The sequence below is a fragment of the Petromyzon marinus genome, chromosome 22 (assembly GCF_048934315.1).
Source record: "Petromyzon marinus isolate PM22_M1 ecotype Great Lakes invasive population chromosome 22, UKy_Petmar_22M1.pri1.0, whole genome shotgun sequence".
Taxonomy (NCBI): Eukaryota; Metazoa; Chordata; class Hyperoartia; order Petromyzontiformes; family Petromyzontidae; genus Petromyzon; species Petromyzon marinus.
Genome location: NC_133688.1, coordinates 19,479,651 through 19,506,983, shown reverse-complemented (window position 1 = coordinate 19,506,983; position 27,333 = coordinate 19,479,651). Strand labels below are relative to the sequence as shown.

Sequence of the window (27,333 nt, the reverse complement as noted above, 5' to 3'; positions counted from 1 at the left end):
TTCGCACCGTACGTAGCCAACCACGATCATTAACAAACTAAACACAAAAAGCAGCGCGAAAGAAACGAGTTTTCAATCCAGATTTAGAAGTGCAGAGCTCCAGAGCATTCCAAATTTCTAAAAAAACAGTCGAACTACGTATCGTCACAATACTGTCTGTTTTAACGTGAATGTTGTCCGCAACTGAGTTGTCATTTGTGCCACGTTCAATTTGGAGGTGATCTGCCCGAGCCGATTTGCGCTGCGGGGAAATTGTTCGTTTCGTTCGTTTCTCAATCCGCTTGACCTGTTGAGGGTCGCCGCGGCAGCCTGTTGAGTAAGGTGGCCCACACCTCCCTTTAACTCCAGCACTACATTACTATATACTATACACTACATTACTACACGATGCACTACTATATACACTATACTAATATACACTATACACTACGCGACTACTGTACACAGACTCCAGCTCTCCCTGGGAAATTCCCAGGCGTTCCGAGGCCAACCGGGCGACATCGTCCCACCCCCAGCAGCAGCGTGTCCTGGGCCGGCCCCGGGGTCTTCCCCCAGTGGGACGTTGCTGCTGCCTGGTAGAGTTCCAGGGGGAATCTATAGGGGGGCATCCTTACCAGGTGCCCAGGATTGTGTCATCGCGTGATATATCTACAATTGTTTTTGTTCTCTGGCCATTCTGGGTGAGCCAGATCACTTTTTGCAAACAAGACTTTTGAATTTTCGCCTTGTTCAACCAGTTCAACTTGAACCTTGAAACTGAGGAAAGTTCCCTTGACTTAGGGTTGGAACACAAATCGCTTAAGTTGCTTGACCCTCCTTGCCCGCCCCTCATCCAAGGCGTGTAGCAGCCGATGTCGAACTAAGAGCAGTCAGTTACGTAACAATTCTACCCAGCCACCCACCCACCCAATGGTTCGATCAATTGTCATGATTCATGGTCACGATTCGATCGAAGAACCAAATATTTGACGTCTGACACTTTCGTTTTATCTTCTTTGGTTCTTTCGGTAAAGTCACATAGAATGAGAATAAAATAATAAATTTATAAAATAAAATAACACAATAAAATTCTCACGACGTTTCGGCCACAACACAAGTGGCCTTCTTCAGGTGAAAGGAACAGACCTGTCGGGACGACAGAGCTTCAATGAATACATTTATTATGAATTAATTTATTATTTTATTCTCATTCTACGTGACTTTACCGAAAGGACCAAAGAAGATGAATCCTTGCAGTCACGAAAGCTTTAAATCGAAACTTTCGTTTTACTTTCCACCAAGTGTATCTCGATGGCGCCTAACGGGCGTCACGGGCACACCGCCACGCGTCCACTCCGCGCGTGGCGTCGTTCGTGCGGCTCTTTTGTTCGAATTGAAACGAAGGAAATGAATGGGAGAGAATAGGGGGAAGGTGGGTGGGGGGCCTTTGCCAAGTAGTAGAAAGTTACTGGCTGACAACAACAACAACAACAGCAGCAGCTGCAGCAACAACAACAAAACAAACTGCGTAATGACTAAAAACCAGACGCTTCTGCCGGGGTATTGGGAGACGTGATGGGGCCCCGCTGTTGGCTTCTTAGCGAAGTGCACCTCCCCCCACCCCCCGCGCCCCAGCTTCTAGGGGAGCCGCCTTAATCGCGTCATTGCGAGCAAACAGAGTTGAAAATTGCCACGTTAAAATACTGTGACAGCGGCGGCTGCTGCTGCAGCGTTTCTCGCGCTCAGTGAGCTGCGTGCGCGCAATGTGCTTGTGGGGGTGGGCGATAGCTCCGTGGCTCAGTGGCTGCTGGTCAGGCGATGCTCACGGCGAAGGTTAAGGCGCGACCCCTGCAATGTCTCGCTCACGCCACTGCTGGCGGAAGGGCCCACATGCTTCGAAGGAGCTCTAAAGCGCGCTTCCTCCTATTCATATTCTTTGGGTCTTTCGGTAAAGTCACGTAGATAGGTTCAAAGAGAATAACATAATAACAAAAAATTACGACGTTTCGATCGCAACACAAGCGTTCGTCATCAGGAAACTGCTTATAAAGGTTTGAAATGGGCGTAGCCCAAATGTCAGCAGCCAATGTCAATGCAAGTGGTGGGCAGCGACCGACGTGGTGGTGGAGGCTTTCCACCAATCAGAGGGCTGCCAGGTAAAAATTATCATGTCAATGCAAGATCGCCGAGCATCCTTCACAGCGAGTGCGCCAAGGTGGCTGTGTTAATGTGAGAGATTAACATGTTAATGGCAGATCGTGAAGCAGCAGCCTCGAGGATGGTGCATAAGGTTAGTGAGAAATTTAATCTGTTAATGTAAAAAATTCAAAGAGCCGAAAATAACAACTAACATCGGAAGGTGGTAAGCTGGGAACATCGCAGCCAGTTATGACTTAAACTGGTTAATAACATCCTTCCAATGATTGATCAGTTTGTACCCATCTTCTCGGTTGAAATTGTGTCTGTGTCTGTATATATGGATGGCTTCATGCACGAATCTTTGTTGATAGCCAGTGGGTTTGCAAAGTACCTTCGTCTTAGAGAAATCAATTTCGTGTGAGCCCACCGCATTAAAACAATGATCAGCCACGGCCGAGGTATTGGTCCTATCGTGTTTCAGATCTGCCTTATGTTCACAAAGACTGTCCGAGACATGTCACTTAGTTTCCCCGATGTAACTGCTGCCGCAGACAAAGCGTAGTTTGTAGACGCCGGGGTATTGCATGTCAGGATCTTATCCTTCACAGATGGGATCAGATCATGAATTTTATGCACTGTGTTAAATCGAACCTGGATCTTGTGTTTGTTCATGATTTTGGAAATCTTTTGCGCTTCCTCCTGTTGGGCGATGTGGCCTACTCTGCCACACTCGCCTTCATAGATGCTGCCCGCTAACACCACTTGCACCCAACAGTGTGTCAAGGCTACACGGGGGATCTTTGTCTTTGGGGAGCGGCAATGTGGCGGTGACCACACTGCACTATGAACCCGGCAACCCACGTTCGATTCCCGATTAACAACCCCTGCAAGGGGCATTCGGCCTCCTCTTCAAATGGGAGTGTACCCACACTTCACCCCACCTCACGCGACCTGCCGATCGACCACGCGTGGCGCAACTTATTTACCACTGCTGGGTGGAACGAGGCAGGGCGAAGGGGCTTTCTGAGAAACCTGCCCTATTGTTTCGGCTGCCGGCGCCGAGAGACTGAATTGAACCGGCGACCTCCGCGTTTCAAGTCAGGTTCTTGAACCATTAAACCACTAACACCGTCACCGTCATGGCAGCAGCAGCATCACGTGTGTTGTCAAGAAGGGCCACGTGTGTTGTCAAGAAGGGCCACGTGTGCTGTGAAGTAGGGCCACGTGTGCTGTGAAGTAGGGCCACGTGTGTTGTCAAGAAGGGCCACGTGTGCTGTGAAGTAGGGCCACGTGTGTTGTGAAGTAGGGCCACGTGTGTTGTGAAGTAGGGCCACGTGTGTTGTGAAGTAGGGCCACGTGTGCTGTGAAGTAGGGCCACGTGTGCTGTGAAGTAGGGCCACGTGTGCTGTGAAGTAGGGCCACGTGTGTTGTGAAGTAGGGCCACGTGTGTTGTTAAGATCGGGAAACGATAGGAAAACCGCCAAGGCCAGGGTGTTATTGACGAATGTTTTTATATTTTGTTATTCCATTTAATAAAAATAAAATACAGGTATTGCCAGCGAGGAATAACTCTCGGCAGGTCAGGCTCGCTCGGTACAATTCGGTTGTGTTTTCTTGTCCCATTTGCCCTGGCGGTTTTCCCATAGTTTTATTTGCAAGTCTGACTCGGTCATTTAATCCACATTTCATTAATCTCTCCAACCTCGTCAACTTGCCAATCCGTGTGGCTACCCACCCACGCATATATCTAGTTATCTGCCTACCCATCTATTTATTTACTTATCGACCTATGTACTTTCTTACCTTCCGACTCACCGACTTGCCTAACTCACTACCTACTCGCCTACTTGCTTGTCTACCTACCAACTTACCTGTCTAACCTCCCAAGGGGCTACCTAAATGTCTATCTACTTACCCATCTAACTAGCTAATTACCTCCCTATTTACTTACCTTCCCACCAATCTACCAGCCTCTCTCACGATCTGCCTACTTTCCTGTCCACCAAGCCACCCTCCTAATGCATATCCACCCACCCATTACTTACTACCTACCTACCCACCCACCTTGCCTACCTCCCTACCCTGCTACCTGCCTACGTGCTTGCTTATCTGCAAGGCGTGTAACGACGCCATAGATCAGGGGTGGGGAACGTCCGGCCCGCGGGCCGTATAAGGCCCGCAAAATAATTTGGTCTCTGGCCCTGCCAAGGCAACCGCAGGCGGGACTCAAAATTAAATAAATCTCGGAGCAAACCTGGAAAAGCAGTTGCGAGTAGCAACATCATCAACACCAGCTAACATCATCACACGCCTCACCAAAGAGAAGCAGTTCCAGCCATCACATTAGGGGTGAGTTAATTAAATGTTTGACCAAATATAACAGGCTAATTTTTAAGTTGATCATTTTGCATGGCCCGCGAATGATGTTATAAATATCCAAATGGCCCTTGGCAGAAAAAAGGTTCCCCACCCCTGCCATAGATCCACCGACTAAAAGCAGTACTCGCACCCACGATGCGTCCGCGGAAATCGCCCACGCTAGATGGGATTATTATTTACGGTTTGTGCAAGTCGCGTGCATGCAGCAAAACAATGAGGGCACGTGCAAATGTGGCGTGTTGACCGATGAAGCAGACGGGGTGGCACGGACGATGCAGGCCGAGCGAGATGCGCGAAACAGCAACACCAATGAGATGTGAACAAAGCAAGGCGGGAAGAGAGACGCCCACGATCGATTTGGATCGTCAACCACAAATGTTGACAGTTCACCCAAAGCCGTGCGCCGGTAAAGAGGAGTGTGCGGGGGGTGGGTAGGGGTTGATGAATCGTTGTATGCCTACTACCCACCCACCTACCCACCTCCACATCTATCCACCTACCTGCCTGCCCACTGACATACCTTCACAGTCAATGTGATTACATGTTGAAATGAGCATTGAGGCGGTGCTAATTGCCTATTTACAGCTCTGATGCAGCGGTGACGTTTCCACATTGCTATGGCGGGAGGCGAGTCTGTCCATAGGACAATCACTCTAGATTTGAAGTTTTCATGACTGCAGGGATCCATACTCTTTGGTTCTCTCGGTAAAGTCACGTAGGTATAAAATAAAATATATTTATATATATATTTCCGAATCATCCGTTATCCCATTTTAACCATTTAAAAAATATATGAATAGTAATTTATGAATCCTATTAACAAGCTGAGCGAGCTAAGCGATGATGGGGAAGGCAGGCGGAGGTGAGGGCGAGAGTTGGACTCCCGTGGAGGGGTAAACTGACCGATGCACACGTTCTCGTGGCTGAGCGGGAGCGACGCGTTGCGGTAGTGTCCCGGCCGGCAGTACTGACAGTGCTGTCCCCGCGTGCTGTGCTTGCAGCTCACGCACACGACAAGGTTTAGCAGTTTGATGTAACTGCAGCGCTCCGAGTGGCCGTGGCATTCGCAGTCTTTAGGAGGAAGGGGAGACACGACGGGTGGCGCAAACCAGCGAAGGGAAGGGGAGGGCAGACGCGCGCACACAGGCACAGGCACGCACACGCCGCACGCATTTGCACGTACGGACGCGCGCACACGCACACGTGCGCACACGCGCGCGCGCACGGGCACGTACGTGCACACGCAGGCACGTGCACAGAGGTACACACGCGCACGGGCACGTGCACACACCCCACGCACACACAGGCACGTGCAGATAGGTACACACGTGCACGGGCACGTGCACACACCCCACGCACACACAGGCACGTGCACAGAGGTACACACGCGCACGGGCACGTGCACACACCCACGCACACACAGGCACGTGCGCGCGAGTAGACTTGGGTACGTGTTCGGACACACGTACACGCGCGTGGACACACACAGAGACATACGCAGACATAGGGGACACGCGCGCACACACACACAAAGCGGGATTTTACTTTCTACATGATATATGTGTGTGAATTAGATTGGTACTGATACAGGGATCGCACGTAGATTAATATGAATTATTGTTAATTAGCATTACTAATTATAACAATAATGCTGATACTTTGTATTCCAGGAACAGCCTCACTCAGTCTAAACACCTCTTTTCTCATAGGGTTGCGACGTATCCCACATCTGGGCTACCAGGTGACCAGATGGCAGTACAGTACAACAATGGAACCCTTGAAGCAATTTGTAACGGAGCTCTCTGCTAGGAAGTAGGGTCGTTGCCCGAAACGCCGCCTATTATAAATGTGTTGCCCTTAGAGAGCGGCGTTATTGACACGGAACGTGTTGAGTGTGTTGTTGTTGTCGTTGTTTGAGCTTGTGCACCAATACCAACTCCCGGCTGCTCTCCCGTTTCCGCCCACACGAAGACCGATTAACGCATTTGGCCCAAAGCGCATCCGTGTGGAGGGACCTCGCGCCTCCGATTAGCACGGTTGGCTACGTAAGAAGTGCAACATGCACTCTGCCTCACATGTGTGGAGGCTCAGTGATGGCTTTCCTTGATAAATAAAGGGGCATTATTATTATTGTTGCAATCACCTGTGCGTACAATCTGAATAAATGAATGAAATACAACAACATAATATAATTCATCCCTTTGATGTAATTTCCCCACTGCGACGATCGCAGTCCATCCACGCGAATGCTTTTCCCCTTGCTCCAGCAGGCTGCGTTTGTGTTTAAATTCCCTTGCGGACCAAAACGACCTTGAGTCGCAGCTTTGTGCTAATACTTCCAACGGGCAGCACCTGCGTTAAATAAATTAAATAAGCGAATAAATAACTTACTTTAAACGACAAAATTACTCCACCCCCCCCCGCCGCCGGCTTAAACATTCTGACTCTGAGATTAAATTGACGCAAGGAAGAGGAGGAGGGAGGAGGGGAGCCTGGCGAGTGAGCTCAGCCGTGCGTGGCATGAAGGGAATTGCGTGCACAACTTTTCCTTGTTTCTGCTCTCCACCCATTGATTGTTCTGCTGTCCTCGTCGGTTCAAAAGGCACCCCCCCCCCGCCTGCATCACCAATCTCGGTATGCGTGCATCGCGAAGGTAATCTGCTTGTTAGAATACAGCGGGCAGAGTGAGTGACAGGCGGGGGAATCTTGAACGGGGGGCAGGGTGCGGGCAGCACGGAGGGATGGTGGGAGGCTGTTCCAGACCACGGGCTCAGCGTCGAAAAGCGTCTAAAGTGAGACCGCGTCTCTGAAATACTTGGGGCGTATGGGGTGGGTCAATCAAATCGATTTGAATTGTTAAGCAAAGTCACAAAGTTAAAATCGATTTCCTTCAGCTCAAATGAGCATTGAGGTAACGGTGTTCATCTCCCGTTTTACTGCCCTGCAGAGCCAGTGGTGGAAATTCCACATTCCTATGGCGGGGGCAAGTCTATCCATAGGACAACCACTGTTGGCCTCGCCATGAAGTGGTGCTCATTTTATCGATCCTGGAGTCGCGACCCCTCCCGATCGCGAGCCACTCGCTCGACTGCTGAGTCACCCTGGCCGGAGCCAGCGTCACTCGCAGCGAATTGAGTGAGGGCGCTGATGCAATGAGATGAACGCAGCGATGGTAAAGAGTAGGAATGTAGAATACGAATCGGGCTTACCCTTTCTGGCAATACAACAGGAGGTGTTCAGATGTTCAAACACCAAATGGATACCTTTTGCAAGGAATGAAGTCTCCATTAACCACACGTACTTGTGGTGAGCATGCAAACAAACATGCTCTGATAATTATTATTAATGCATTGTCTTTGAAACTGATTTGCCCCACACCAGATGACAGTCTTCCTTACGGCCTTGTCTCACCGGTGTTTGCACATCTTAACAACTGTTGTATTGTTATCAGAAAGGGTAAAACCTATTCTAATGTTTCATACTTTGATACTTACAAAATAGGAGTGTAGTCACCCCACCCCCTTAACTCTTTGAACTGAACTTCAATTCCAGAACTGTTTTCCTGTTTGATTCATTTTAACGTCTCTCATTTGTATTGTTTCCCATTCGTCCTGTCTGGCTTGTGCAGTCGTGTTCCCTCCGTTCGTCAAAATATAACTACAGTATGCATAATCATCCGCATATCAACTTTCAGACAAATCCAGTACACGCAGTCTAGATATCCAACTACAAACTAAGAGCTGTCTGTTTTTGGAGAGCTTATACGGGACTTTTAAACCGGCTAAGATGGTGTAAAAGGAAAAGCGAACTGGTTGAGGTTCGTGGTTTTGAGTTACACCGAGACAGGCAGCGGAGCGCACGGATCAAAGCATGCCACGTGCCAGCGACAACGCGTTGACTTAAGGAAGCTGAGCAGGCTTTGGCAGGACAGAGCAGGACACGTAGCGAGAAGGGGCGACGGTGGCCGATTGGTCGAGACTAACGACGGAGTGGCAGCCAAAGGAGCGAGCGCGGTCTGCAATCACTTGCTCGTTCGTCGCGGAGATGGATCGTTGAATTCAGCGTGTAGCTAGGAGGAGCTCGATGGATCATCGGCATCCCCAGAACCGCGCGAGTGATAGCGACGGCTTTGGGACGCCTTAGCCCAGCAGTGAATAGAAGATAGCAGCTGCTGCTGCTTATGATGATGATGTTGGCGATTCTATTCTTGCGTTTGGCAGCAAGATGTCCAGGTGTTCCATGCCAAAGTCGTGGTCTGCTAGCCACGACGAGGGGAGCTTCACGGGCGAGAGAGAGAGTTCGTGTCGTTTTGGAATTCCTCTTCCTTCGTTGAAGGAGCGCAGACTTACAGTGGTTTACTATGTGACGATGATGATGATTATGATGATGATAACCATCATCATCGTGACAAACTTGTCGAACTGGCGAGAGAGAGCTCAAGAGGGTTAAACCGGGCCGGGCCGATCTGTGCCGATCCAGGGCTGGGGCTTTCGGGCCTCGGGGGCGCTTTACGAGCGGAGAGATAAGAGAGAGGCGGCGGCTGGGTGCGAGTGTGACGGTGGGGAAGTAATTTGACGCTTCCTTTTTTTCAACCCCGCGAACGGACAAAGACGTAGGGGGGGGGGGGGGTTTACGTAAGAATAAAAGAGAGAGAGAACGCTCTGCAAATTCCAACTGCGCGCAGCAAGCGGCTCAACATCCCAAAGCTCTCGTCCCGGGGTTTTAGCCCTGCGTGGATTCACAGCGAGGATTTTGAAACGAACGTCACGAAACCGCCATCACCGCCGCCCTCGGTTTTGCTGCGTTGCGTGCGGCGCCTCGTTCTATCTTCCACCCACCGATTTAATTTTTACGAGCGCGCAATTTAATTTCGAATTTTGTCGTTGTCGATGTTGTTGTTGGTTTTGTCGCAGGCGTTCACGTCACGGCCCACCCCCCCCCCCGTGTCAATCGGCGCGGGCGTAAACGTGAAAGCACGCTACCACACGTCACGTGTCGACAGATGTCAACACGTGACGTTGACATGTTTGACACGCTGCACCTGATGTCCTTCCCGCACAACTATAATGTACTACCCATGATAATATATAACAATTCATGTTTCGGCCCTTTGTCAATACACTGCTGGATGAAGGCCGCCACATGTTGTTGTTGTTTGACCATACTTCGCCACCCTGGACCCCCACGGTAAGGGAGTTTCACAATATCATCGGCGCGGCGATCCATCAACCCTAGGATAGCCACCACCGCCCGGCTAATGATTCAGATGATGATCACGATGACAATGATCATCATCATTGCCATCGTGATGTTGATCACGTTGATCATCATCACGATGATGAAGAAGAAGATCATCATTTATATAATTGCACTCCATTGTCACTTTCCCGACAGCCCCAGCACCCCCCCCCCTCCTTCCACACGGGACTTTTCCTCGGTGTAGGCGGAAATATTCTCTCCGTGTCCGTCTCGGCACGCTCCTTTCTGCCGTGAATGATTGATGCGCCCGGGGGGGGGGCGGGCGGGGCGGGGCGGGGGTGGAGGCACCGCTTTGGACTGCCCGCTTGGTAGACTGTAGCCCGCACCCCTAGCCACCCAGACCGCTTGTTTGTGTTCGCGGAGCCGAGCCCGCAGACAGGCGGGGGGGGGGGACTGCGGTCTTCCTTTGTGGGCGGGCGGGCGGGCGCTGTTGTGAACCAACGACCACTGCCCTAGCCGTTACCGCCAGCTAATGGGCACTAACGATACACCAGTGTGTGTGTGTGTGTGCCCTGTCGTGCCCTCGCAGCAGCCCCGACACAGATCGATGGCGCGATTGGGTGGTGGTGGTGGTGGTGGTCGGGGAGAGGGGATCGAGCGAGGAAGGAGGGAAGGCGAGAGACGGGGGGTGGCGGAGCAAGAGGTTTGCAGTATTATTATTTATTATTCGACTTCAAGAGAACAAGGTAGAAAGATAAAGGTGGAGCCCTGCAATTGTTCTTTTTTACACTGGGGCCCAAAGGCCTAAAATATCAAGCGGCCAGCAACGAGCAGCACTAATAGATGAGGGCTGATGCGTTTCTTTGAATTCAGAAAGATTATAATAGCCTGAGAGGAAATTCCAAAGTGTTACCGCCAGCTCATGCCATTGCTGACACAAGTGCCTCTAGACAATTCTGGAGGGTATTTGGCCTACTCTTCCACGCAGGCCAGTAGTCTTCGAAAAGGTTGGAGTACCCGCACATCACCCCCACCACACACGACCTGCCAATCAAACCAACTGTGGTGCCACGTGGACACACCAGGGGGGTGCCGGGCGAGTCAGGGGGCGTGGGAGAAATTCGAGAACCCCAGCTCGTTATTTGAAGTGCCGCTCCAGGAGGTTTGAAGCGGAGAGCGTCTGGAACCGCGAGCCCCGCTGTGCGAGGCGTTGCACCGCAAAGGAAAGAATCGAGAAGGGGAGAGGGGAAAGTTTAAACGATGGGAAGTGGAAGAAGGTGAAGGGCACAGGCGGGGGGGGGAGGGGCACACACACAACACCGCAGCGTCTCTCTCTCGGGATCTGTCCATCTCAATCCATCTCGTTTCTTAAAAAAAGATAATCTGTCCCCCGCACTGTCGCTTCGACTTCGCCACCGCTATATCTTTTGACCGGAGATCTTCTGCTGAAGATAATAGCGGCGGCGAAGTGAAGATACAGCCCCACGCTATCCACACCTCTATTCCAATTCCTCCCATCCGCTATCCAATCCGTCCTCCGTGGACAGCGGCCAGCGCTCTGGACTGGCAATCCGCAGGTCAGTCTAACGCGTAGGTTTATCGCGACCGATATTGTTGATGATAAAGGGGTTTTGGGTTTGATCGCGTAAGTTTAAGTGCGTCGTAAGCCTCCACCACCCGACACAGAAAGTAAGGTTTGTCACGTGAACAATATTCTGACGAATAGCCCGATGATGCTGGATGGATGTAATTAGCAGCGAAACGTCACAACACCCACATTGTAAATGTCGTGGATTTACTCTCCAACACGCCGGTAGGCTAAAAAGTAGTAAACTAATTGGCTCGTTTTGTTTACGTGACAAACCTGACTGGCTGTGTCAGGTGGTGGAGGGTTACGACGCATTCAAACTTACGCGATCTATCCCAAAAACACCTTTATTACGAACCCACAGGTCGCCTGTTCGATTCGATCTCCCATGCGGCACGGCAGTGACGCTAACGCCATTGTCCTCCCCCCCCTGCACCTTCGATTAGGACGGGTCGATACGTACGGTGCGAAAGAAGTTCAAAGTGCATCTATACTGGACATCTGTGACGCAAAAAAGAGCTTTATAGCTCCTCAAATTCCTTCATTATGAATAAATATTCTGAGTTGAAACGATGGTGCAAGTTTATTCAATCCCCTCCCCCCCCTCTTTCCCCACGTCTGTGTCCTCCCAGCAGTATGCGTGGGCCCACCACAGTTATATGATGGGCAGGGCGCGTGTGTTGGGGTAAAGTGTTGGCACTCCCACCTCTCCCCATGACGTCAGACCGCTGCGGAGAAGTAGACCAAATCACTCCAAGCGGCGCTCGCTGAAGCTCCCTCTCGTGGTTTTCCCTTCCGCCAGCAGTGGCGTGAGCGAGCTATTGCAGGGCTGCACCTTTACCTCGCCCCTGTACTATCCAGTCCGATTCCCCAGCTGATGTGCCTCCTCTCCCTCCTCTTGCTCCTTTCCAGCCCCGGTATTTTTTTGGTGCCGAGGATTGATCATGTTAGCTCTAACATCTCTCCTTCAAGGACCATCGCGGGCAAACCTGTGGAATCGATTGCCTACCCTCCCCGGTGAACATCCATGAATTATGGATGCGGCGTGCGTGTGTATGTATGTGCGTGCATGCGTGTCGAGAGAAAGAGAGAGAGCAGTAGTTGGGGGGAGCGGTGGCGCAGTGGTCAGTGCAGTCCGCTACGAACACTGGCGAGCCGAGTTCGGTTCCCGGCTCACAGCCACCTACCAGTGACGATTATCTGAACCGGTCCTGGACCTTCCTTAGGTCGACTCAGCCTCAAATGAGTACCTGGTGGGGTGTATAAACATCGCCACTGGGGAGACAAAGGCAGCCAGGCGTGATTCTGGCCACCCAGCCCCTCGTTTGCAGTGCCGGCCTTCATAGGTGCTCGCGAACAGCACTTGCCCCAACAGTCTGTTTAGGCTATACGGGGGGGTCTTTGTTTTTGTGTCTGTTTGCGCTGGATCGTTTATGCGTTCATGCGTGTGTGTGTTTGTGTTTGAGTCAGTTCTCGTAAATAACCGTTCCTGAGCACAGGTCCTCCAAAGACCCCAAAACGTAGAACGGCCAGCGACAAACAGCACTATCTAATTTGTCATCGCTCGGAGTTAATATCTTTCTTGAATTGAGCAAGGTCCCGTGCTAGCTCTGAATGATCATCCCGTGCCACGAAGCTCTCCCATGCGATGCCTCGTTGTTTAGCCCGTGAGCCGTGTCCAGATATCTCACTCGTCCCCGAGATGATCATAAGACCAGCGACGCCACCTGGGGGTGACATCGCCGGGATTGGCGTCACTGGAGCGATCGCCAGATTATATCTCTGTCTGTCTCTGTGAGCCGAACAAACAACGAGGTGTACGATCGCCCGCTCATTTCAAATCACCGTCAACGTACTTGACTCCCCATAGCCGTGTTAATAAATGCGTACGACTAAAGTAGTTGCTTCTTTCGGTTATTATCCGTTGTTTTTATTTATCAATTTCCCCCCTGGCCCACGAGCTTCGCGGCGATGGAGCGGTGACGCTTTCGCATTCGGCAAACCGTAAGCCCTCTTCCGCGACCTGCGCATGTCATCGTTGAATTATTCCGCACCCCCCCCCCCCCACCTTGTGCACGGAATTAGCCCCGAGTGCGGTTAGTGTAATTGCTTTTCAATTGGCGGTGCGGTGGTTATAGTGAGCCGGCAGGATTTTTTTTCTCCGCAAAGCGAGAACATTTGTTCGTATCGAGTGCGGTTGGAGTGGCGGTGGGCGCGGGGGCTAGCGCGCTTGCAACGATGATTCTGGTGATCTCGGTTTGATTCCTGGCCACGGATGACATGCGTGGTTCAGTGATATCTGAACCGGTCCTGCCCCCTGTCCCCACCGCCTCAACGGCTATATGTGGTTGTTTTTTTAAATTAAGAGATGTTTCATGTTTCGCTTTTTTGTTGTTATAGTGTCGTCGTTTGTGCATCTCACAATCGCTGAGGAATCTCAGACAAACTGGAAGGCAGCAACAGCCAGGCGGGGAGCTGGCACCAACAATTTCCCAAGCTCTGCGGTCCCCTATACATTAAGGAATTGTCAGCCAATAAATGAGTGCTTATACACGTGGCAGGAAACCGGAGCGCCTGGAGAAAATCCGCGCGAGGGGTCAATACTCGATCCCCGTACAGATGGAAACAAATGCCTTCTCCTGGCAAGACCCAGGCGGGTAACGGCTCCTCCTGGACGCCCACGGGTCGAAGGGAGTTTCACGACACCTGTGCGGTGAACCACCAACCCTCCACAGTGCTTGGTGATTACAGGCAGCAGCCACGTGCAGCAACAGCGACCACTGCGCGCGTGCGACGATTTCTCCCCTCCTCGACCTGTGGTTGTCATGACAATCGCTGGCGATAAAACAGGTGGCAAGATGTTTCAACACCGAATAGAAACCTTTCTGCAAGGAATCGAGTTCGCATTGACCACACGCAGCCTGATGATATAGTATTCGGCATTGCCTTTGAAAGTTATTGGCCTGCACCAGGGACAGCCTTCCTGATGGCCCAGTCTCACTGCCAGTGTCGGACCAGAGAACGCCGAAAGGCGACCAGGACAAAGCCCAATGCACGTACCAGCACATTTACAGCTCGGGGGCGATTAGATGAATAACCAATTGTGCGTCGTACGATTCTTTTGCCGCGTCGCTTCCCGTGTTGTTTGTTGTTTGTTGTTGTCTCCCCGTCTCGTTTGCAAGGTTCAGTCCGCCGCCTGAGAGCCATCGAGGCGCTCGCAACGCGAACGATCGAGGCGCGGCCCCGCGCCGGTCGCCTGCGATGCCGCAAGCGACTCGAAATTTCAGCTACGCTACAAATATGCAAACATATGTTACGTATAAAGAGTTGTGTGTCGTAAATATCACGGGGATTTTTTTTATATGTAAATAGTTACGTCTAATTAACGTAAGAGTTTGTATTTATTTTTTTATTATTATTCTATTTTGAAGGACTGCGCATCTCCCACGCACCCATGCGGCTTCCAGGCCAAAGGCGTCGTGGAGTCAGAGCCCAATGTTTGGCGTGCGCTTCCACAGCCCCTGGGAGGCAAAGGCAGCCTCTGGCGTGCTGAATTTCCATCTCCCACGGGGTGGGAGGGGAGGGGCGGGAGCGGGGGGGGGGCTGTCTAGGACTGGCCTGGCGCTGGCTTCCGAATTGAGCGCTCAGTATTTCCAAGTTGCGATCTTCTGAAGAATAATTCCACGGGCTCTCTTCTATGGGGGGGGGGGCTAGTGGAGGGGGGGTCCTGGAGGGGGGGCTCGTGGGGGGGGGGGGGGAGCCAGCTCATTAACACTCCGATATCGCTCGATAGCAGCCCAAACTTTTCACCATACAGCACAGCAATAACAACAGGCCTACAATATCATAAATTGCAACCGTTTTATTATGATAATAACCAAGAATAGTATTTTACTGATTGTCGGCAATCCACTGCTGGGCGAGGGTATCCCCACGTCATAGCAGTCGTGGGTGGTGAGGTTGTTTGACCATACTTCGCCATGCTGGTGAAGGTCGTGGCGGGGTGTGGGGTGGAGGGTAGGACCGGATCAGATGTTACATCTCTCCGATACTTTGGCAAACTAAGCGCAGAACCGCGTGTCATACGATTGCGGCACTGTGCAACCGTTGGCGACTGCGCTCGGACCATCAACTCGCTGCACTTGAGAACCTGCCCCGGTCACAGGGGGCTGGCTGGCTGGCTGCCTGGATTCCAACCCAAGGTACTCGTCAGCGCCTGCCTGGCCACCGCCAAAATTCAGTTTGTACGGCGGCTCGGAGTTGTCGACGGTGGCTGATTCCGTGAACTTCCCCGTGATGCTCTACCCATCCATAAATTCGTGAATTCCTCTCTCTCTCTCGCAAAAGGCAAAAAAAACTTCCCCCGGGCGACCCGCTCCGCAGCATATGGCCGTAGTTACGGGTGGCGTTTGATTTCGCTTCGGTGGGTGAGCATCGATTGAAGGCGGGTTATGATTGCTCCATTGCTTCGTGCGCTCCAATGGCTCTCATCGCCAATCCCTCCGCTTTGCGTCGGGCGAAAGTTTACGTCGCGTAGCCAAGTCACGAGCACTGGCTCAGTGTGGTGGCGGTCGGGGATTAGGGGCGGTGTAACTCCTGGCCCCTTCGAAAGAGAAAGTAAAATTGGAGGAGAAAAAAAAAACAACTCACTCAACAATGCTTTGTTTGTCATTGATTTTTTTGAGTGAGGCCCCAAGACCCTCCAGATTTAAATCATTCGGACTTCCTGGATCTTGTGCTGATGATGCTTGGCGCAGCTTCAAGCGAAACGGCGCATCCGATTGCTGCTCAGTGTGGTTCTGAGAATTGCTCTTCAACTCACCGGTGAGCTGGAAGAGTGGTGGAGGTCTCAACAACGTAAATTTGGCCAGTTTGGTGCGTGGCCTAATCCCAAGATCGATTGTGAATGTGCGACCCTGCTTCATGTTAAGTCTAACGATACTTTATTTGTGAATTAAAAACATATTTTATGTTTTTCATGAGATAGAGTAGAGATATATTGAAACGCCTCGTGTATTAGCGATTTGACAAAGGGTTGTACATATTTTTGCAAGATAATCGAATTATTCATCTTTGAATTGCTCATCGAAAAATATTCATATTGTAATGATTCGTAACTGGAATGTTTTTTGTAAGTCTTGTATGAATACTTATTACGTAATTATTTGATTGTACATCAAGGTTTAATTTACCTATTGTTTGTGTTATTATTTGACGTGACAGAGTTTGTCCTCGACTACAAGTCGTTAATGGGCCAAGAGAAGTGTTCATTGAAACGCACGATTGAATGCTCTGTTCTAACTAAATACAATGAAGTCTGAAAATGTATTAACGTTGAACAATAGCCAATAACGGTCTCCACCACAAATACTAATATTTAATTCCATTGTCTTCCACCCACCAGGAATACATTTGCATTTCAAGGGCATCAGTTGATTTCAAGGGCATTCGTTAATGTAATAATTGACAGGCTTATATAACTTTAACGGTGATGGGGCATGCGAGTGGTCTGGGTGAGAAAGGCCAGACTGGCATTGTCTGTAAAATTAAACAACGTCAAGGCGTTGCTACCCGTGGCTACACCACGTGAAGGGGAGTAGAGTCAAGGACGTAATGTATGGGGGAAAAGACAAAGGGAACGAGAGAGAGAGATACGAGAATGAATGGGGAATGAGAGAAAAAGGAAGGGAAAGGAACGGAGAATCGGGGCAAAGGCTTCGAGGGAGGAAGAAGCTGCATCAGGGTCTCCACGCTACAGAGGAGCGGTGTTTGTTTTCACAGCGGGCGGAGAGAGGGGAGGAGGTTCAGAGTGGCACAGGTCAACAAATGGCACCGCCTGCAAACTCATTAGAACTTCAGACGGTGAGAACGCTGCCGTGGAGTGATGGTCAGCGCTCTGCACTTGCAATCGAAATGTCTCCGGTTCTATCCCATCTCTCTACGCAGCAGTGTAAATGGTTGCAACCACAGTTAGCGGTGGGGTAGAGCGTGGGTACTCTAACCTCGTCGAAGACGGAATAAAAAGGTGTGGAGCTGTTCGCAATGTAAAGGCCGCACGTGTTCAAATCCCAGTTGGATGGGTTGACTCAGCCCATTATCCTTCCAGGATGGATGCGATGAGTAGTGGCACTTTGTTGGGAAGTCAAAAGTGTTTTTTTTTTATTACGAAACTCGCTCCCGCCATAGGAATGTGGAATTCCCACCACTGGTTCAGGGCTGTAAACGAGAAACGAGCACCGCTTCGATGTCCCAATTCAGAAGAAGTGCAGTGATGTTATCTTCCAGGGCCCTTCACTAACACTGGCGGTGCTGTTCTGCTCTACTTACTTAAGCTCTCCCTCATCTTAATTGTCTATTTTCTCTTCATATAGCTCTTGTGTTTATGTAAATCTATGAGTCTCTCTATAAGCTTTATGGTGTTTTATGTAAATCTATGTGTCTCTGTGTAAATCTATGGGTGTCTGTGTAGGTCGAAGGATCTCTATGTAAGTTTATGGGTCTCTGTGTAATACTGTAGCGTAATTCTGCTCTGTGAGTCTATACGTCTCTACGTCAGTCAGCGTACAAATCTGTGGGTCTCTATGTAAGTCTCTGTATGAGTCTGTGGCTCTCAATTTACATGTATGGGTCTATGTGTAAAGCCGTGGGTCTCTGTGTAAGGCTTTGGGTGTCTATGTAAATATACGGGGTCTCTGTAGGTCAATGTATCTTTGCGTAAGTCCGTGCTGATTTTGCTGTATTTAATTAAATCCAGGGTCTCTCTTGAATAAGAGACTTGCACTCTCAATGGGCGCTTGCGTTGCCGTAAATAAAGTCCGTCTATTTAGCTATTTACGCAAACCCCCTAAATACACACATTCAGCTAAATTAAACTAACATTGCTCATTAGTTCCCACCGCTAATTATTCCCATGAAAGTATTTCAAGCCAGCGCAGGAAATTGTTGACGGGAAGGAAGGAAAAAAAATTACATTCATTACCGAATTTGAAACGCGCAGTGTGCACTAATTAACAAATCAGAATTACAGAGGAGCCGGGGTGAATCGTGTGGCTCAGTGAGCTGTTGCCACCAGCATGGAGTACGAGGGTTTGATGAACCTGGGAAGCCACCTCTGTCCAACCGGCTTCTCGAGTGCGTCGGGTTTATGATCCCAGCTCGGACACTCCATGACTTCGCACCCGCAACAACAGCAAATCACGGTTAATTAAAAGCTGTAATTTTCTAAATGAAAATTTCGGCAAAATAGAAATCCACTTCTGCGAGGAATATTTCTATCTAGGCGACGGATGCTGCTGTGGTTGTAACGGTGAGCGCACTGGACGTGCCGATGCCGACGTCCTCGGCTCGATTTTTATTGTATCGCCCGGCGCGGCAGTTGAAACGATGTCGCAATTTTATTAATTCCTCCCCCCCCCCATTCTCCCCCCCCCCCTTGCACTGCCCCCCCCCCCCCCCACCTCTCCATCCGTCCAGAATTTCGATCTGAATTACAGGCCTGCAGTCAAACTCGATTATCCGTCACTCGATTATCCGTGAAGATTATCTTAACCAGTAGTGGGGTTCCCCTAGGTCGTCTGGGCCCTAATGAGTACCCGGTGCGATGTGTAAACATCACCACTGGGGAGACAAAGGCGGCTGGGCGTCGTGCTGGCCACACCGATACCTTCGTGTGCCATGACAGCTTTCATAGATGGTCGCTAACAGCACTTGCCCCAACAGCCTATTAAGACTACACGGGAAATCTTTGTCTATGTGTGTGCATCTTTCAGTCATCACGCTCAGTCAACATATAACACCTGGGTCTCTCCCGTGACCTCCTGTCAGCAGCGAGCCTTCCACACCTCACAGGGCCTCAAAGTGCACCTAGCCTGGCACAAGCGCTGCGGTGAAGTCACCGCCCCTGAGTGGGTGGCAAATGGCGGCTGTTGTTGTTGTCGTGATTGGTGTTGATTCAAATCAGCAAATAGTCAAGAAAACTAGTGCAGGGTGGAGAACGAGAAATGTTGACGACGCCAACAACAAACACACGTTCATGTTGCATGCCCTCAGAATCTCTCGGCCCCAAGGATTTTGCCAATTAAACAACTACGGTAGTTCCTGAAGAACTGCACTGTGGTCATCTTGTCCTAAGTCACCATCGATGAATGTCCTTAACGTTTAAAATAAAATGGTATGCAACCGTTCTACTGTCGTATGACATTACTGCTTGTTGTTTTTGTCACACTGGCTCAATTTATTCATGGTGACTTCAAGGGAAAAATTACCCCCCCCCCCACCATTCCAATGCAGTTCTTCAGGAACTGGTGGTTTTGAATGACGCTTAAGGCTGCGAGCCTTTTGTTGTACGCAGCGCCTGTTGTTGTGGACTGGGGGTAGAGCGGTGGAGCAGCGGTTCGCACAATACACGCTATTCATGGGTGGCACGACTCACATCAGTGGCGAGTGACATTCGAACCCCATTGTCTTGGAAGCTCCCTCTCTCCTGAACCAATATGCAGTGAATAGCGTGGTGAAGTATGGTCAAACAGCCCTAAAGACTGCTGACACAGCATGCGTGGAATCCTTTATCATCTAGCGGATTGACAAACGCGTGATATATATCACTGTTTTTTTCTACTAATAATTATTTTACAGGAACGTTTAAACTAGTTAAACTAAAACTCAAAAAAATGTTTTACCAGCTAAGGCCCACTGAGCTATGTAGCTCTTTTTCAGAAGCGACCTGGCCACAAATGATAGCTCGACCAAGTAGCTTATCACGTGGACATTTCTAGCAGCCAAATACTCTAAACGCATGGTGATGTTGATTCAAAATGTGGAAGGGAAAACCCGGAGGAACCCGGAGAAAAATCCACGCGATCACGGGGAGAGAAACACGAAAAATCCAAATGCTGTATACAGCAGGCGTCAGGGCAGGGATCGAACATACGACCTCCTGTACACCAGGCGAGGTAGTTAACACCTCGCCACCGCCGCGCCCCAATTTCACGCGGAAGTACAACAACAACAACACGCAGCGTGTACGCTTTCGACAGCCGTGACGGGTGGCAATCCCGCGGCGTTACCTTTAACGACGCCTGGCAAGCTGGTGAGAGCCAGAAGATCGAAACCGATACAGAGTCGGCTCGCGTGAACAGGCGCTTGCTCCGCTGGACACATGTTCTGTACCCGTGTGGAGACGCGGAACAGAACCAGATCCCCCATTTACCAGTCGCGGATTCACCGGGTGACAGAGACCTCCGCGGGGCTGCACACGCCGTGAACATTGATTCTACAACTCAATTAGGAAGACTTAAAACGTACTCACGCTTAGTGTCACTCGACTGGCCTGCAACCACGACAACAACAGGAGAGAGGGAGGGGGGGGAATGCATCGTGAGCTACGGCAGACACTGTTTATAGGTTCAAACATGTTTACATGTGCGGGTGTGTGGATATCTATCTGTGTGTGTAACTCACAGCACTTGCCCCAACAGTCTGTTACAGGCTATATGGGGGACAGTTGTATTTGTGTGTGTGGAGTAGGAGAGAGCGGGGAGCGGTGGTGTAGCGGTTAGCGCGCTGCGCTACGAACCTGGCGACCCGGGTTCGATTCCCGCTCACGGCAAACACCAGTGGCGATTATCTGAACCGATTTTGGGCCTCTCCAAGGTCAACTCAGCCTCAAATGAGTACCTGGTGTGATGTGTAAACATCGCCAATAGGGAGACAAAGGCGGTCGGGCGTGGTGTTGCCCCTACAGTCTGTTAAGGCTATACGGGTGATCTTTGTCTTTTTGGAGTAGGAGACTCGTCGGGAGTGGTGGCGTAGTGGTTAGCGACCCGAGATCGATTCCCGCTCGTGGCCAACACCAGTGGCGATTATCTGGACCGCTCTCGGGTCTCCCCTAGGTCGACTCAGCCTTAAACGAGTACCGGGTGCGGTGTGTAAACATCGCCACTCCGGAGGCCACGATGACCAGGCGTAGTTTTCGGCCACGCCACCTCGTGTGCACTGTGTCAGCCTTAATAGGTGCTCGCTGACAGCGCTGGCCCCAACAGGGAGGTACAGGCTGCACGGGGAGTCATTGCGCAACAATATCCCACGTCGCCTGCTTATCCCTCCAGAGTAAACGCCACACAATAAAACATTTCACAATCGTAATAACAACAACATATTACTAGCGAACCTCAAAACCTGTCGGGGCTGTACGGGACATCTCAGTCTTTGTGTCCACGTGTCCATATATATAATCTCCATGCGTGTACCCACGTGTGCATGTGTGTGTGTGCGTGTGTGTGCGTGTGTGTGTGTGTGCGTGTGTGTGCGTGTGTGCGTGTGTGTGCGTGTGTGTGCGTGTGTGCGTGTGTGTGTGTGTGTGCGTGTGTGCGTGTGTGTGTGCGTGTGCTTGCACCGGCGTGTCCCGCGCAGCCTCAACAGTCCGTCGAGGCTGCTCGGGACAGCCGCCGCCCGCTGCGGGCAGCGGGCGCGGTGCGCCGTGCGGGCACCCACACGGGTTGGCGGTGCCCGATGGGTAGGGCAGGTAGGAGCCCGGCCTCCACGCGCCGCCGCGGAATCCCTTCTTGCAGCGGCTGCAGTCGGGCCCCATGGTGTTGTGCTCGCAGTCGCACGCGAGGCGCCCGTCGTTGAAGAGGCACGTGTTGGAGTGCAGGTTGCACTTGCACCTGCGCGCGCCGCAAAGGACAAAGAAGATCCGCCCCACGTGGTAGCCTTCGACAGACCGTCAGGCTGTCGCCTGATGAAGCTCGTTGCAATTACTGGCGAAACGTCGGAGTCAGATTGTAAATGTTGTGGCTTGGCTCTCCAACACACCGGTGGTGCTCTACTAGATGGCACGTTCTGTTTACGTCACAAACCCTTAATAGTTGGCTGTGTCTGGTGGTGGCGGGTTTAACGACACATATATATTTACACGAAATAACTCTGAAAAAAATAACTTGAGGCTGAGTCCACCTAGGGGAGTACCCAGAACCGGTTCAGATAATCGTCGCCGGTGTTTGAAGTGAGCGTGAATCGAACTCGGATGGCCGGGTTCGTTAGGCAGCGCGCTAACTGCTATGCTGCTGCTTGTGCCCCTGGCACGAACACACAGACACACGAGGCCGCCACGGAGAGCGTCAGCGGACAAACCGGGAGAGGTGAGGATGGAACACACAAAAAGACAAAGATCCCCCGCATAGCCTGTAACGGACTGTTGGGGCAAGTACTGTTAGCGAGCACCCCTATGAAGGCCGGCACGGCACACGAGGTGGTGGGTGAGTGTTCGCGTTTGTCTCGCGATATGTATATGCGTGCGTGTGTGTGTGTAAGAAACCAAGAATGTGTGGCAGAGGGGGCAAGAGCTTTACAAGGGAGGGCATGGCTGGTTTTGCTCTCATCACATCCTGATCGCTCCTTCACTCACTTGATTAGCGAACAAGGGGCGGTCTTGACCCCAAAGCTCTCGCCTCTTCCACGAAAATAGCAGCACGGCTCAAACGAACAACGTCAGAATTGAGCAGATTTACGGCAATTTAAAGTGTGGCCCAAAAGTCAGGACACAGGGGGGTTATTATACTGGGCGGCCCAAATGTCAGGAGACATATGGGGGTTATTATAGTGGGTGGCCCAAAAGTCAGGACACGGTGGCCCAAAAGTTAGGACACATAGGTGGATTATTATACAGGGGGGCCCAAAAGTTAGGACACATAGGGGGGGTTACTATACAGGATGGCCTAAAAGTCAGGACACATGGTTTACATGTATTTTAACACTGGCATTCAAACATTTTAATTATTTATTATTTAAGTTAATATTTTATCTTTTATCCTTATAAATAACCATTTTAATCTTCCTCCTTTTCAGATGGTGTTTAGGAACCCGACCAATAACCCTTAATGAATTAAAACACAATTGACGAATGCTCAAATATTGCACGTGTAGTCCTTAAAACAAAGTCCTAATTAATTTCAAAAGACAATGTGTGCATGTTATTGGCAGCCAGTTTTAACAAGGTTTAAAATAAATTAAATAACCCTTTGTCATTTGCGATAGTAAATATAATTACCATATGTGTCCTGACTTTTGGGCCACCCTCTATATACACACACACACAAAACACCCACGTGCGTGTATAACAGCAGAACTAATTTAAATTCTTGCCAGACAATTATAAACCTTCAAGGTCATCAGTAAAAATACACACACGTCTACACACACACGTTTTTTATTCAGAGAAAATAAGACTAATTATAAAAAAAATGTGCTTTGTATAAAATACGTATATATGTATATATATAATACGAAGGTTAGAGCCCCAGGCTGTGTTTGTGATGCGTTTGACACAAATTGGCGTAGACGGTAATGTAATCTCTCACCGGGAGAGTTTATATTCTAAAAAAAAAGGGTCAGAGGACACAGCCGCCACAGCCTTTCTCTCGAAACCGGCGGTAATTAGCCCTGCATGTTAATATCAGGTAGCGCACGTGTGTGTGTGAGTGTGTGTGTGTATTAGTGGGTGGGGAGCGGTAGTGTAGTGGTTAGCACGCTGCGCTACGAACCCGACGACCCGAGTTTGATTCCCGCTCACAGCCAAAATCAGTGACGATTATCTGAACCGGTTCTGGGCCTCCCTTAGGTTGACTCAGCCTCAAATGAGTACCTGGTGCGGTGTGAAAACATCGCCACTGGAGAGACAAAGGCGGCCAGGCGTGGTGCTGGCCACCCACCCCCTCGTGTGCTGTTCTGGCCTTCGTAGGTTCTCGCTAACAGTACTTGCCCCAACAGTCTGTTACAGGCTATACGGGGGATCTTTGTCTTTGTATTAGTGGGTGGAGAGCAGAAGTCTAGTGGTTAGCGCGCTGCGCTATGAACCCACCAGCAACCCTAGTTCGATGCCCGCTCATGGCCAACACCAGTGACGATTATCTGAAGCGGTCCTGGGCCTCCTCCCCTCGGTCGACTCAGCCTCAAATGAGTACCTGGTGTGGTGTTGTAAACTTCGCCACTGGGGTGGTGCTGGTCACTCAATCCCTCGTGTGCCTTTCTTGGCCATCATAGGTGTTTGCTAATAGCTCTTGCCCCAACTGTGTGTGTTAAGGCTATATGGGGGACCTTTGTCTTTCGTGTAGAGGTATGCGCGTGGGGGGGAGTCGCAGTGGGGGCCACGCTGGACAAAAACAAAAAGACTGACAGTTTCCTCTCTCTCCCTCCCTCTCTCGCAAGTTGGACGTCTCACTTTGGGCATAACGCCTCCTAATTGTGGATGAGCGCTCGGAATTTAAATCCATTGCATTATGCATAGCAGAGGGACAAAGGTTGGCTCGTGGATTTATGATCACTTTTAACCAAATAAAATATCTGATATTTTTTTTCCCTTGTTAAGGATTTACATGTGCATTTGGCGCAGATGAAATTTGCCAACAAGTTAATTTTTTTACGGCAAATAAAAATCTATGTACTTATTCATAAATTCTCAATTGTTCTTTTTGGTATTTCTTAACGTCGTTGCTGCTGTCGTAAATGTAGTTGTTAAGGTAGCTGAAACCACGTGCACTGTGTTTCAAATAATAACCAGGGTCGGGTGAAATACAAAATAACAATAATAATACAACGGCAAAGGCGCAGCCCTGCAATTGCCAGCTCACATCACTGCTGGCGGAAGGGCCTCCACTGGAGGCAGTGCTCGAGCGCCCCTCGAAGAGAGACGGGAGTAGAGGCATGCTCTGACTGGCCACATTCGACCGGTCGATCGACCGACAGTGGTGTACACATTTACACTGCTGGCTGGACAGAGGCGGTAGTGAATAGCGGGTATCAGGGAGAGGCTGGCAGGGGGAGGGAGAGGAATTTAATAAACTCGCCTCATTATTTCCACTGCCGAGCCGGGAGATTACATCGAACCGGCGAAGCTCTGCATTGAAATCCAGCGCAATCGACCGTCACGCCACTCTGGTGGCATCCATAAATAATTATCAGCACCCCATCGCTAACAGGAGGGCTTCTCATGATCACGCAAATTCCACGTTTGCACCGCCAGCATTTCAGGAAAAAATCATCTTGCGATGCCGCCCGACGTCCAAGCCGGTTTACGGCACGCTGCACAAATCACGGCCCAGCAATCGACTGACACAGAGACCTCCGCTGCTGCCGCGTGGCCAACCCGGCCATTAGTGGCATCGGGGGACGGGAGGTGAGTGACGAGGAGGAGGAGGAGGTGTCCGTGTATCGTTTCTGTGCTTGGGAGGCGCTGGTGCTAGCGGGGGTGGGGGTTAGTGGAGGCTTGTTTAGAAATCGTTTTTTGGGAACCTCCCGCCGTCGATGCATGAACTCTTCGATACAGACGAGATAGAGATGAAGTGAAATGAGGGCGATGTGGGCAAGAGACAGAAATGGCGTCAGATGAGTAATGAAGACAGCTGCGGACAAGAGAGGGATGGTAGGAGGTTGAAGACTTTTGCCTCAATGTTCTAACTGCCGCGGCCGGCAGATTCAATGGAACCGGTGACCTCTGAACTGTGACACCGCGGTGGGTGAACTGTGACACCGCGGTGTGCGAACCGTTACCCAGCGGCAGAAATCCTGAGCACGACATACGCTCGGTGGCAATGGGAGGTAGAGATAGCGGTGGGTGGCTGGGTGGCTGGCTGGGTGGCTGGGTGGATAGGCGTTTGACTGGATGGGTGGCTGGGTGGCTGGGTGGCTGGGTGGCTGGCTGGGTGGATAGGCGTTTGACTGGATGGGTGGCTGGGTGGCTGGGTGGGTGGCTGGGGTGGCCGAGTGGCTGGGTGGTTGGTATGGAGAGTCGGGTGGTGGGAGACCGGGAGAAATTTATTTTGCCCAAGGTTTTATTTTCCATTTGTTTTGACCTCCATACAAGTGTCTTTAGATTTCGCCGTGCCCCCTGCTCGGGGTGGCCTTAGTCGCCTTAATATTAACAGGCTGGTTAATAAACGCTACTTCGAGCATGGAGTGCTTGTGCATTATGGGTGGTGTTGAGGGGGCGGGAGGGGAGGGGTCGAGAGTGTAGGGTGGATGAGGAGGTGGTGGGACAGACGGATCGGAAGGAATGGATGGCCGAGGAAAGGGCTTTGGTTGGAATACGAAGTCACGGTGAAAATTAATGAGAAAGGAGCACTCTGCGTGATGCAAAATAATAATTACTGTTAACCCTTCCCACGCACCGCACTCACAGCCATACGTATCACGCGCAGCCACGCCATGTAAATATAACACTATATATTATTTCATGGGACCTCATATTGTTATGACCACTAAGTAAGAATAACACCAGTTAATAACGCCGGTGCAGTAGCAATGGCAGAACAATGCAAGATGGGATTTGTTATCGTCGTCGTCATCATCATCATACGCCGTGCTCTATCAACTGCTGGACCGAAGGCTCCCCGAGGCGTCGCCATCTCTCACGGCCTCCCGCCGTCACGGTCCACCCAGCGCGCTCCACGCTGCGTGGTGCGGCGGCCTCTCAGTCGCCGTTCCCTCCTTTGGCTGTCGCTGCAGCCTTAGCCTCGACCACCCCGCCCCAGTGGCGCGTCCTGCCCAAGGCTCGCCACCTCGCCTTGGGTCAGGACGACGTCTCTAACTCGCCCCTACGCCGCCTGGGTTACAGGCCACGTGCGGTGCCACTGGCCCCCGGCTAAAGGCGCACTGGGGCTCGGTGAGGCTATGCTGGTAAATACATTGGCGTTATACATAGTCGTGTCAAAGTGGAGGACGTGTTCAAGAGGACGGGCATTCAGGCAGAGATAATGTTCGAGAGGAGAGTGATGTTCGAGAGGAGATTGATGTTCGAGAGGAGATTGATGTTCGAAAGAGTGAACAAGCACGTGAACAATCACGTGAACAAGCACGTGAACAATCACGTGAACAAGCACGTGAACAATCACGTGAACAAGCACGGTCATCACGAAACAAAAACCCCTCAACACTAATAATCTTGTTAATAAATAAAATAGGTCAAACACACTCTGCACTCTTCCAAGAAGATGCAAGTATAATGAGAATTAGCCGGAGGATAAAATTAATTGAAATCTACTTTGAACTAGTTGACG

The 27,333-nt window shown here is 50.7% G+C and overlaps 1 protein-coding gene across 5 annotated transcripts in view; it reads right to left on the bottom strand.

Moving 5' to 3' along the window:
• The window catches only part of LOC116944859 (netrin-G1-like), a 94,597-nt gene that overhangs the window by 21,841 nt on the left and 45,423 nt on the right, over nucleotides 1–27,333 (bottom strand). For 4 of the 5 annotated variants that reach the window (XM_076068825.1, XM_076068826.1, XM_032958685.2 and 1 more), the window contains 3 exons: nucleotides 21,776–21,948; nucleotides 20,592–20,612; nucleotides 5,401–5,568 (listed from right to left, as the gene is read on the bottom strand). In XM_076068825.1, the coding sequence (XP_075924940.1) occupies nucleotides 5,401–5,568; nucleotides 20,592–20,612; nucleotides 21,776–21,948 (362 nt within the window). The remainder of the gene's footprint in view (nucleotides 1–5,400; nucleotides 5,569–20,591; nucleotides 20,613–21,775; nucleotides 21,949–27,333) is intronic. The other variant, XM_032958686.2, reaches the window with a different exon arrangement.